Raw genomic sequence first — 13,101 nt, 5'->3', positions numbered from 1 at the left:
CCCTCTGACCTGTCACTTAATCCTGTTTATGAAACAGCAATAAAAGGACTAGGCAGCTTTACCTTAGCTCTCTCTGAGTGTAATAGGGGCGTGGACATTGTTGAGTAAGGAACTTTGGTAAGGTTAAGGGTAACTGAATTAACAGAATTAAATGAATTAATAAATACATAAATTTGTCAAATAATAAATTAATCAGATAAATACTGTACATTGACAGGCATGGCAGGGTAAATGATATGTTGTAGCTGTAGATTTGGACGTTAATGGAAATTATCGGGATTCATAGCAACTATAGCTTTAGAAAATGGCCATAACTCAAGGAACCTTAACACAGAGTTGATTGAGCTGAAGTCTGAGATTCAGACATTACAACACACCAGTGAGGGGAAAGGCTGTGTAGATGCTTTATTCAAGGAGGCAGTTGTTCTTCTTAGACTAACTTGCAAAATTGATCCATTGACAAAGACAGAAGGTCATAACCAGAAGTGAGGCAGATATGGAGCTCCCAGGACAAAGGAGGTTTTGCTGAAGGTATATCAACAGAATCACAAGGGTGGCAAATTGAAATTGTCTGAATAAGATCAAAAAAATGAATGCATGGCTCAAAGATTGGTGTGGGAGAAATGGGTTGAAATTCATGGAGCAGTGGTACCTAGTGGAAAAAGAAGCAGTGGTTCCCTGGAGATGGGCCTCATTTGAACTGGATTGGAATCAGTGTTTTGAGTAGAATGCTCCTCACCTTGGGTGTTGCCTGAGTGGAGTCTGCACATTCTTCCTGGGGCTGTGCGGATTTTGTCTGGGTGCCCTAGATGTCCCCTCTCGTCTCATTGTAGGTTATTTAGCTGCTGTAAATTACAATTTGTGTAGGAGTGTCATGGGAGATTTGTTCCATGACACGTGGGGTGAATAAGTTATAAGATAATAACTGGGAGGATGTGACTGACAGGAGGACTGTTGAGAGCCCAAAAGGCCACTGCCTTACTTGTAAGAGAAAGATTAGAATAATATCAGGCTATAGACAGGGTTCGAATAATGATAGCCAGAAATAAAAATGGCAAATATTGAAAAAACTTGGCAGCAAGTAGCATATGTGAAGAGTTAATGTTTAGAACAAAATCTATCAAAGGGACAAAGTATACCACATTAGTGTGTAGTTGGAATAGAGTCAGACGAAGGAAATCAATAAATAGATAAAATTGAAGCCTTATTATCTGAATACATTGGCATTGATAACAAGGTAGGTGTATTATTGGCACAGATTTATACATACAGATATGTTCTAATATAAATCACTGGGATGTAAGTGTAAAATGACTAGTTAAGAATTAAAAAATTCAGGATAGTTTAACTTGTATTTTAAAAAGAGATGGGTTAAATAGAAGAGAAGTAGGTTAATCTTGATATCAAAGATTGGAATAAAGGCAGCAAAGAGATGATTCTAGTTCAGAAATTTAAGTAGAATCATTGTGAGTGGAATGAAGAAACATGGCAGAAGATAATATAAGTTATCTTTAGGCCCCTCCAAACAGATTGGTCATACAGGACAATAATCAGGAATTTACACGGGTATATAACAAGGCTAATACAATAATTATGGGATATATTAATATTCTGAAATTCACAGACTCTATAATGGTTCCTACAGAATAGAATATAGCTCATATAACCCACTACAAGAAAGGTGGGATTGAGAAAAGAGAATTATAGACCAGTTAGTCTGAGTTCAGTGGTGTAATCTATTATCAATGGCATCTAGAGATTATTAATAGTTGTTAATAAGGGAAAAGGTGCCTGACAACAGGTAAGGATAAGCCAGTTGATATGGTGTATTTGAACTTTCAGATGACCTTTAACGGTGTCACACAAGAGATTAGCGCAAGTGACTAATGGGTAGAAACAGCAGGAATAAACAGGATTTTCAGTTTGGCAGGCTGTGTCTAATGGAGTGTCACACAGATAGGTGCTGAGACTTGAGCTGTCACAGTCTGTGGCCGAGGAGATCATGCAATAAATCCAGGTTGCCTGATGACACATATTTGGTGGTAGCGTGGACCTTAGAAGAGGGACCTGACAGATGGAAAAGTGAGGTTTCATTCATTTTGGCTAAAAAAAAAAGCATTGGTTATGCTTTTTGAATGATGAGAGTTTGAAAGGTGTAGTCTTAAGAGGGAGCTGGGTGCTCTCGTGCATGAATTCTCAAATGGTAACTTCGCAGATATGGCAAGCAGTTTTGAAGCTCTTCAATAAGGTCATATTCAGGAATTTGGTAACATTATTACAACGGATGGAATTGGGAGTAATTTGCTGATGTGGGCTGAGAATTGATTGTTGGGCAAAAATTAAAGAGTGGAACTAAATTAATATGGTAAAGTATGGAGTTAGTGCAGGAAAGTAGTGCTGAGGTAAAATCTGATAGTCTAGCATCTGATTCAATCAATTGAGTGGGTCTGAGCTGGGAGTCTACAGAACAACCTATGGGTCAGGGGTCCAGAATACTGGAGAGCAAGAACATGGGTAGATTCATGGCTGGAGCTAAGTTCTGGAGTGTTTGTGCTTTATTGGCTGGTCCCTTTAAATACAACAGGTTCTCTGGAAAATTAATTATATCATTGTGTAACTTGTAAGAACTATGTTTGAGTATTATTAGGAAATAGCATCCAATAGTCTGGGAAAAATTTGTTAATCCAACACCATTTAAGTCCCAAAGACATAAATTATCAATTTTACTGTATTTGGTTAATGCATGTGTCCCCTGCATTATGGCAATTCAAGTACCAGAAATTTCCCCTGAACAAATACACTGATCTCTACCAAAAGTATAGGGCATTAATGTGAAAATAAGTACACGAAACAACTTCCACTTCTTGGCCAATGCACATCTTCATGCTTCAAAAATTGTGATTATGGACTATATTCTAGGAATATATCCCTTTCCACACACCCCCTCCGCCACCCAGTAACATAAAAGTCACCTAGAATCTGCTTATTTCTTTTCTCTTGAGCTTCCTCTTTTTAATATTAAAGCCCACAAGTTACAAATCAATTTATCCCTTTCCTTCATATTTGAGTTGTTTTTTTCATATGCTTCAATTTGCTTCTATATTCTCACATTCAGATTTCTCCCCTCCATTTGAAACGTGTGATACCTGGTTGCAATTATTTGCCATGTCAGCACAATTTAATTTCCAGTCAACTTTTGCCACCTCTGGCTTGGCAATTTTTAACGTACTTCTGAAGCTTACCTTTTCTTTCATACTGGTGATCCAATTGTTTGTGTATCATATTATTAATAACTTTTCTATAGAGAAATTATGTTGTCAGTAAGATAACCAAAGAGGTGGCCTTCATTACTGTGCAGATTATTTTGCAGTTGGATTCTTGTGAGCCATAATAATTACAGCACCTTGACTCTTCTACAACACTCATTTTCCTATGGGTTCAGGATACAACTTATGAATTTTTTTTTCTCTGTACGTCTGAGAACATGCCATGTCCTTGCATCTTAAAAATATTAACATCAATGCACTTTTTTAACTTTTTAAACTTCATTTTGACGTACTGTGGATTAACATTCTACAGGTCAAAGTTCAGCAAGTTGCATTGGAACTGCAACTTACACCATTTATTGTCTTCTTAAGACAAATTTTGGATCAACTTCAGGAAAGAGATCAAGCAAATATATTTGCGCAACCTGTAAGCCTCAAAGAGGTAAGGCCATGAAAGCCATGATATAGGTTACTTAAGTTTATTACCTGTTTTAATATGAAATACATAACTTCCAAATGTTGAACAATTTACCTTTCATGTATTTAAATTCTGCTTAATAATTCTAATGTTAAAAAGGCTTATATTGTAATCAAATGACAAATTAAATAGACTACCTTAACATTCCTTCCCTATAATCACCTGTAGCACTCTTCACCAAATTGATCATATTAGTTGAATGTATATTCAACTGAATTGTATAGCCTTTTTGTTTTTGTAAAATCTAGGCATTATCCTTAATATTCTTGAAAAAAAATTGCAGTAAGACCATTAAGGAATTTTTCTTACTGGGTTATTTGTATAATTTTGGTAATATCTCTTGAAAATTAACAAAAGCCAAAATCTAAAGCAAATTCTTTTTAAGTGAGAGGAATAGCAGGAATAGTGAAGAATTACACATGAAAGAAATCTGGGGGGGATTTCAAATTAGTCCCCAAAAAATCTTTACAATTTCATTAGCAGATAGAATGTGTTAGGGGCAACATGAGTCCCTGTAAACTAAATAATTATGTAAATGAAATGAGAAAATGGTCAATATTGAATTAGTATTTTGAATTAGTATTTACAGTAAAGAGAGAAGATAATTTGGACATTGGGAGAACGACTCCTCAAAATGAATGTCAACAGAATGAATTTGAGGGAAAAAAAAGTGTTCATGAATGAGAAATCTCTAGAAACAAGGTTTGCAACCCAGAATGTAGAAGAAGAAAGTAAAAACATTGTAGATGCCCCAACTATAATTTTTCAAAGTTATTTTATTTTGGAACCATTCATTTAAATTGGAAAAGTGCCTGTGCAACTTTCCTAACTAAGCAAAGTGAATGAATGAAACAAGATGTGATAGTGGAAAGAAATTGTTATAAAGAAATTGCTAATGTTTATAAATAAGAATGGAGTGACTGAACATTTAAAAATCAGTTGACTATGTAGAGCCAATGGAGATTTGTAAACTTAGATCAGGCATGATACATTTGATTGAAACTCTTGAAGATGTAGTGATAGGAGAATGTCTAAGTATAATGTTTATATGGATTAATATGAAAGCATTTAATTAAAAGTCTCTTAGGTGAAACTTGTGAGCTAAAGTTAAATTTAAAGCTAAGTACTGACCTCGCTCGGAATTTTCACTGAGTCGGAGTAAGCAGAGTAGGAAGATGGATAGGTAACCTGTCAGAATGTAAAGAGCTGTGTAGGAAGTGTTGCTCCTTACCATATTAATAAATGTGTTGGATGATTGAATAAAAAGCCGCATGTCCAACTTTGTCTATATGACAAAGAAACTGTATCTATTATGGAAAGAGGCATTAAACTATGACTTGAATAAGCAGATGAATTTCACCAATTCTGGACCAAAAATTAATAGAATGAATTATTTTTTTAATGTGCTGAGTGGTTTAAGCAATAGAAGTTCAATGAGAGAGTCCATGAGCATAGATCATTAAAATGTCATAAAAGGGTATAAAAAGTTATTTAACAAAGGACAATGAATTTTGGACCCTACTGTTCAAGAGGATAAGTATGCAAGGTGTCCTACAATTAACCAAAACCCATGACACTGCAGGAAAGCTAAAGTGAGGAGATTTACCAGAATGATGTCTAGATTTCCAGGGTTAAATAACGAGGAGAAAATTGCACAAGCTTAGGGCATTTGCACGAAGAAACTGCAGATTCTGGAAATCCAAAATAAAAATAGAAATTGCTTGAGGCACTCAGAAATTTGTTAGCAGAGTGACACAGGCAATTTTCCAATTTAAGCAACATCCACGGGGGAAGAATCAGGGTCAGCAGTTCAGGTCAAAGGCCCGTCATCAGAACTGGAAAAGTGCGAAAGCAAGCATGTGAAATGGTGGAGAGAACAGAGTGAATATCTGTGTTAGAGTGCGGACCGAAGTTGTAGAAATAATGATCATAATTAAAAATTGGAAATTAAGGCAGAAGAAATGGAAAAAAAACACAGAATGCATTGGAAAAGTACAGTCATGTCTCTGGGAAGATAGAAAAAAGGTGGTTATCTGAAATAATTGAATTAGCTATTGGCTGTTAAAAATGATATGCTATCATCCTCTCTCCACTCTGCAAGTTAGAACATGTTTATTGTCACTTTTCCAGTAAGGATAATAGAAATTCATAAGTAGGTGATTAAGAATTTCATCATTAGAGTCTGCTAAGATGAGACTCTTTAATGCACATTATTGTTTTAGGGGAGGTGAACAAGATGTTCCCCTTTCCTTTCATTTAGGTTAATTGGAGATTAACTTATTATTGATTCTTTTGTTTTATAAGGTTCCAGATTATTTAGAGTTTATTGCACATCCTATGGACTTTTCCACCATGAGGAAAAAACTAGAAACTCACTGTTACAAAACGCTTGACGAATTTGAAAAAGATTTCAATCTGGTCATTAACAATTGTATGAAATATAATGCTAAGGAAACCATATTCTATCGGGCAGCCGTGAGATTGAGAGACATTGGAGGTTCCATATTAAGATGTGCTCGGCGCCAAGCTGAAAATATTGGGTATGACTATGACACTGGAATGCATTTACCAGAATCACCAAATCTGGCAAACTTCTACCGCTTCTCTTGGGAGGATGGTAAGTGTCATAACAGCATGGATTGGTGGGCATCTTATCTTTGTTTAATGAATGATATGTTTAAAGTGGAATACCAAGATTTTTAAAGGACTATAAAAAATAGAAAATAGAAAATTATTGTAGAATTCATATTTCTTGTCAAGATTGTGCTGAACTATTTACACACTTTATTTATAACAGTACTCATATATAATCATATAATTTGGATTGCATTGTAAAATCATTCTCTTTTGGGCTAAAATATGGCTATCATTTTGTCGACCGCATTAAAGGTATTCTAGAATTTTTCACCAATGTGTTGGAACAGGATGAGTTAGCCTTTCACTTAATTTTACTAATTGCTGTATGTAAGTAATGTTATTTAATCATGTAAATGTGGTATATGAAGGGAAGCGATAGAGTTAGTTAGTTATAAAGGCCCTGTGGTCCAGCATGCCCATGCCAACCATCAAGTCCTCAACTTCTCTATTTTCCTTGACCAGTACTTGGTCTATAGCCTATTGGGACTTGATTCAAGTGTTCATCTAGATACTACTTAAATCTTGCGAGATTTCCTGTCTCCATCACCACCTTAGTGTATTCTCGATTACAATATCTCCTGAGTGGAAATACTCTTTCTCATATCCCTTCTAACCCTTTTAATCAACTTAAATGCACATCCTTTGCTTTTAAGCATCTCTCTTAAAGGGAAATGTTTCTCATGATCCACCCCATCTATGCCTCTTATCATCTTTAACCAGTCCACCCTTACCTCAACCTCTTCTGTAACAAGGAAAATAAAGCCAGCCCACCCACTTTCACCTTAAAAGTGAAAGGTTCCATCCCAGTCAATAGCCTTGTAAATCTCTTTTCCACCCTTTTTAGAACATTCATATCCTTCCCATGCCATCCAAGCATAAAGCTTTATATTTGTAGTATTCCCCTATAGTTGTAATTTATTTAAATCATACTGTATATTCAATATAACCAATGAATATACTGAACTATTTTGATGCAATAACAATCTCTGATAAATAGTTACAGAATCAGTTTACATAGGTTACTTTGGAACATTACATAACTTTACAGTTACTTTTTCATACATCATCTATCTTGAAAATTTTAAAAATGGTCTAAATTGGTACTTTAAAAGATTACATACTGTATGTATAAAAATGGTTGAAATTTGCTTCTATGCAAAGTAATACATTGCAGCTACAATCCATTATTTGTAACTATTAATCAAATTAGTAACTTGAGATGGAGGATGGCTTGGCTTAATTTAACCCTGCGATGAGGCATGCATGTTGTTTCATTTTCCATGATTACTCAAGGCTATTAAAATGGATCGGATGTATTCCTCACATTCGAAAGAAATTGATCCTTTCAGGCATTAGATGTTGATATTGTTCAATTATAAACAGAAAATGCAAAGTTTGAGACTGAAATGCGTTTATGACAAAGGGTAATGAATTATAGGTGATTTTGTTACATATATACTGTATGTCATCTCACAGTGAGGGTTATTTTTTGTAATTTTTCATTGAAATATTCTCGTTTCAAATTGCTATTCCATTAGGATTATATCACGTCAATATCGATATTGCAAAAGAGTAGAATTATGCTTTTTCCAAGTATTTTTTTTATCACTTTTTATTTTAATAAAGTTCCACTAACTTCACAATTGAATTTTCATGATTATGTTGGCTTTAATGTGATGCTTAAAGTCACATCATTGTATGTTTTATTCAAAGTTTAAAGCAAGTTTTATTATCAAAGTACATATATGTCATCATATACAATCCCAAGATTCATTTTCTTGTGGGCATACTCAGCAAATCTATTGAATAATAACTATAACAGAAACAAAAAAAAGACTGTCCAACTATAGCGTTCAACCAGAGTGCAGAAGACAACAAACTGTGCAAATGTAAAAAGAAGAAACAATAAAACTAAGTAAATAATCAATAAATAGGTTGTGGGAACGTTTCAAAGATGGAGCAAGTAAAGTTGAGTGAGGTTCTCCCCTTTGGTTCAAGAGCCTGATGGTTGAGGGGTAGTAACTTTTCCAGAACCTGGTGGTGCAAGTCCTGAGGCTGTTCTACCTTCTTCCTGATGGTAGCAGCGAGAAGAGAACATGTCCTGGGAGGTGGGTGCTCCTGATGATGGATGCTGCTTTCTCATATCTGCTTTTCATGTAGGTATGCTCAATAGTGGGGAAAGTGTTACCCATGATGGACTGGGGCGTATCCACTACTTTTTATGGACTTTCTTTTCAAGGACATTGGTGTTCCCATATCAGGCTGTGTTGCAGTCAGTCAATATACTCTCCACTACATATCTACAGAAATTTGTCAAAGTTTCAGATGTCATGCTGAATGTCTGCAAACTCTGAAGGAAGTAGAGGCACTGCTGTGCTTTCTTCATAATTGCACTTACATGCTGGGCCTAGGACAAGTCCTCTGAAATAATAACACCTTAGAATTTAAAGTTTCTAACTCTCTCCATCTCTGATCCTCCGATGAGGACTGGCTCATGAACCTCTGGTTTCCTTCTCCTGAAGTCTGTACCTTCTACCTCATCTGCACAAATTTAAAAATGATAATATTATTGATTGCCAGAAATTGATGGATTGTTTTTGTTTTGATTTGTATTTCAGTGGATAACATGCTGATACCTGAAAACAGAGCTCATCTGTCACTGGAGGACCAGCTGAAAGAGTTGCTAGATAAATTGGACATAACATGTACCATGAAGTCAAGTGGAGCCAGATCAAAGCGAGTAAGATTGCTGAGGAGAGAAATCAACAGCATCAGACATAAATTGGCACAACAGCAGCATCTACACAATGGCAACTGTTCTGAATTATCAAAGGAAGACAATGAGAAAGCACTAGTTGAAGGCAATGAGGAAAGCACTGAAAGAGGTGTGTGGTATATTTTCTTCACAAACATAAAGTTAGCTTTTTTAAAGAGTCAGAGAATTTGTTAAGTGGCTTAATACTTCATTAAAACTCAAATGCACATCATGCATAAAGTGTAATACTTTCAGGTATTTTACTGCAAATCTAATTGGTAAATAACTTAAATTTTTCATCACCACTGATTTCCTTTGATTGCAGTGGAGAAGGTGCAGAGCAGCACAGCCTGTGCAGATGCTGAATCACTCCACCTTCTTTGGAATTTCCGTAAGAAGCTACACATACACAGAAATCCTGAAATTGCTGTCATTTTCAGAATATAATGAGGGAAACTGCTGAAAGCAACTACAAAATATCACCTATTAATACCTGGAATGGTTTTCTGAGTAAGGTAGTTGAAACAAAAGCTCTGAATTAATTTTTGGAAAAAAAAGTACTTGAGTCTATTCAGCTCTTTAGATTCCTTCTTTGCAATGGATCTAGGTGGGGTTATTTCACAGCATGCATTTATTATAATCAGATGATTAGAATATTCAGGTACAATATTGAGGTTTCTGGATCCTTAGGTTACTAAAATGGATTTGTTGAAAGACTTCAAAGGAGACAATGTGATTATTGTTTTTGATTAATGTTTCAGAAAAAGATATAGTTCTTGTTCTTTATAAATAGATGGATTTAAAATTATACTTTTGGGAATGTTATCGAAGACCAGCTCGTTAATGGCTGTGTCTTTTATGGCAAAAGACAAGATATAGCTGAAAGCTATTTAATGTTTAATTTTTTTACATTTTGTTTTCTCTGGAAATTATTTGGCATATTTTAAGTGGAACCTATAGGTTGGAATTTACATTTTCAAATTTAATTTGATGCCAAGATGGATCTTTGAATAGAGTAGAACAGGATAGGAAATAATCCAGGAGTTAGGCAAGGGAAATAAAAGAAACGTTCAGGCAATAGATTGTTAAAAGCACGCATTTGATGGATTTTCAACTTCAGATTGTCTGTAAGTTATAGCTTCCATTTTTCATTCCAAGCTTCTGTAATGAGCAGTCAATCTACCATGCCAGTTATGCATTCCAAACATCATGTTAAAAGTTAGTTTCCAATCTCTTTATGCTATGGGGGAGATTTTGTATTTTGAAGGTCGTACTGTCTGCAAACAGCAGCCTAGCTTATGCATAGTTGTCTTTTCTGCAGATATTACAGAAAATATTGCATTGAAAAGAACAAATTCTGAATTTTAAATACTCCTGGATATCAGTTCATGACTGCATTTTTAATCAATACTCATTTTTAATAATCAGGCAATTTTGATAACATTTGGAAAATGTGCATGTTAATATGGACAAATGAGAATATTTAAAGATTTGTGGTTAAATATAGAAGAAACATAATTTATATTCTTATTCTTTTATCTGCAGATGATTCTAAATCTTCCCTCCCACCAACATTAGAACCTACAGGACCAGCACCTTCCCCCTCAGACTCTGAAACCCACACAGACCCTCCTACCCTCAAACCTGTGAGTGAAAGCAGGGCACAAAGCAGACTGCACAAACGAATTAAATCTGACAGTGATGTTCTGAACAGAAAAACACTACAAACTGAAGCCCTTGGCACTCATACTCTGCAGCGCCTCCTGAGTGACAGTGGAGTAAATGGTTTAGCTCTCCCTACCTCAGACTCTTCAGCTCAGTCTGTCAATGAAGTGGGCAGGCGCACCTCTGTTCTTTTTCGGAAAGCGAAAAATGGAGTAAAGTTACAGAAGGGTTGTGGTCAGCTGATGGAGAATGGAGATAGCCAGCACCAAACAGAACAATTGGCACTGAATACTTCAGGGACACTTTCAAAACTACAGAGTTTGCGTCAATCAAGAAAACGACCCCAAAGTTTGAGCTGCAGCTCAGACAGTGAAAGTGAGAAATCTCCTTGCACTCCTGCTGAACTAGGTAAACCCGCTTTATTGTCTTCCATATTAGCAATGTCCTTTGTCAACAGCTTAACCTTCTGTTAATGGATTTATAGCCTGAACTTATAGCCACCATGAAATTGTTTTGCATTTAGTCTAATGCTGATATTCAACAGGCAAGGTCAATCTTCTGGGTTTCATTACTTCAAAATGTTGGTCCATTTTGAGTGAAGTTTTGTATGTTTTCTTTACAGGGCTTTCTAATGGCTTTGGAAAACACACTCAGTTGTCAAATGTAGAAAGCTACTCGGATTCTGAGTGTAGTTCCAGTCTTGGAAGCAATGGGGCATTTGATAATAACAGGTACTTACTAAAACTTTGAAATGCTCTAGAGTTATCCGGTCTGTCATGCATGTGATGAAGTGTGTGTTCATACAAATTATTTAAATACTTAACATTTGTAGATCAGTGAACCCAAAGGCTTTCTTTCCACTTCACAAATTGAAAACAGTCTCTTTTATTTGTTTGTTCCCATATTGACTTGTGATACAATTACCAAATTTAAATTTGGCTTTTAGATTTTATAAGGATGGCTGATGCAGGAAATGAACATGTTACTCTTGTGCATATTTTGCTGAATAACTTATTTGGTCATATTATAATGCAGATGAATGATGTGCCTTTGTAGATGTTATATAGTTTTAATGGAGGAACCCAATCTTGACAATAAACTATGCTACATCTTATGTTGATAGCTGAGGTCAAAACTAGTTGCAACAAATTTTAAAAATCCCTATTTCATTCCAAGTACATCATTACAGCTTAAATAATAGTATTAAAAATTGTTATGGATGTCTTAATAAATATTGAAGTACTTGATAAGACAACTGGTATCTGACAGAAAGGGTGATGCCCACCAACCTCTTTTAGTCTATTTTTGACCTATTAAAGTGGCTCTGTGATTTAAGTTTGGTACACTTCTCGTGTTTTCCCATTCCCAGTTGAGTAGTACTGAGAGTCTGATAATAATGAAATCAGAAACACTATTTCGGCAAAGGGCAGATATATCATCATATTTTAATACTGCAGCCTTTTCTATTGTTTCATAAGCAGGCATTCTGATATTCTGCAGTAAATATTTCCTAATAGTTTGTGTTAGGTGTGATCTGTTTAAGGAAAATGTTTTTTTAGCTTTCAACTTTATACTTGATTGTCTTAACCATAGAGAAGGTTATGATTGAAAACTTCTATAATTTGAATATTATATTTTGTGCTTTAAAATGAAAGGAGAATAAAAACATTCATACATAAATGTTACACAAATATTTTGCCTTTACAAAGCTTCTGCAAAAGTACTACAGTATATGGGTTATTGGATTTTTACTTGTTGATAAAACATAAAATCCTTGAATAGATATTTAAAGAATAAACCCTATAGTTTATAGCCAAACTTGGATTGCCTCTTCCTGAAGTGCATTACATAATAATACTTTGATCCAACAGTAGACCAGGTTTCAACAAAGACTGAAACAGCTTTAGGACACCAACATTATGACATTGTCTTTTGTCAACTTATTTAAACCTTGTCCCTAGTTATTTTTGGTGTATAAGGCAAAGTAACTTTTTCCTTGTACAACAATAGAGAAAAGTCAAGAAAAGGAATTCTCCCATTTAGCGCGCCAAGCGCCTTAGCAACATGTTAATGCCTAGTATGTTAAATAATTATCAAGTTACTTAGTGCTTTCTTACACAGAATTCCTTTAATTGGGTATAGATGCTACACAATTATCCATGGCTATGTTACTCATGTAACTTTATTTATAGTAATTAGTAAGCTTCAATATTTTGAGCTGCTACTCAATAACAAAATGTTATATGTAGAATAAATTGTTACAGTTGCCATAACATACAAAACATATACATGTATATAAC

The 13,101-nt window shown here is 35.0% G+C and overlaps 1 protein-coding gene across 4 annotated transcripts in view; it reads left to right on the top strand.

Annotated features, from left to right (window-relative positions):
* The window catches only part of brpf3b (bromodomain and PHD finger containing, 3b), an 87,029-nt gene that overhangs the window by 63,891 nt on the left and 10,037 nt on the right, over positions 1-13,101 (top strand). For 2 of the 4 annotated variants that reach the window (XM_063065511.1, XM_063065513.1), the window contains 6 exons: positions 3,580-3,708; positions 6,049-6,361; positions 9,000-9,266; positions 9,462-9,527; positions 10,682-11,209; positions 11,424-11,532. In XM_063065511.1, coding sequence (XP_062921581.1) covers positions 3,580-3,708; positions 6,049-6,361; positions 9,000-9,266; positions 9,462-9,527; positions 10,682-11,209; positions 11,424-11,532 — 1,412 coding nt within the window. The remainder of the gene's footprint in view (positions 1-3,579; positions 3,709-6,048; positions 6,362-8,999; positions 9,267-9,461; positions 9,528-10,681; positions 11,210-11,423; positions 11,533-13,101) is intronic. The other 2 variants (XM_063065512.1, XM_063065514.1) reach the window with 1 other exon arrangement.

The sequence above is a fragment of the Mobula hypostoma genome, chromosome 13, assembly GCF_963921235.1.
Source record: "Mobula hypostoma chromosome 13, sMobHyp1.1, whole genome shotgun sequence".
In the NCBI taxonomy this organism is placed as follows: Eukaryota; Metazoa; Chordata; class Chondrichthyes; order Myliobatiformes; family Myliobatidae; genus Mobula; species Mobula hypostoma.
This window is presented reverse-complemented; position numbering and strand designations above follow the sequence as displayed.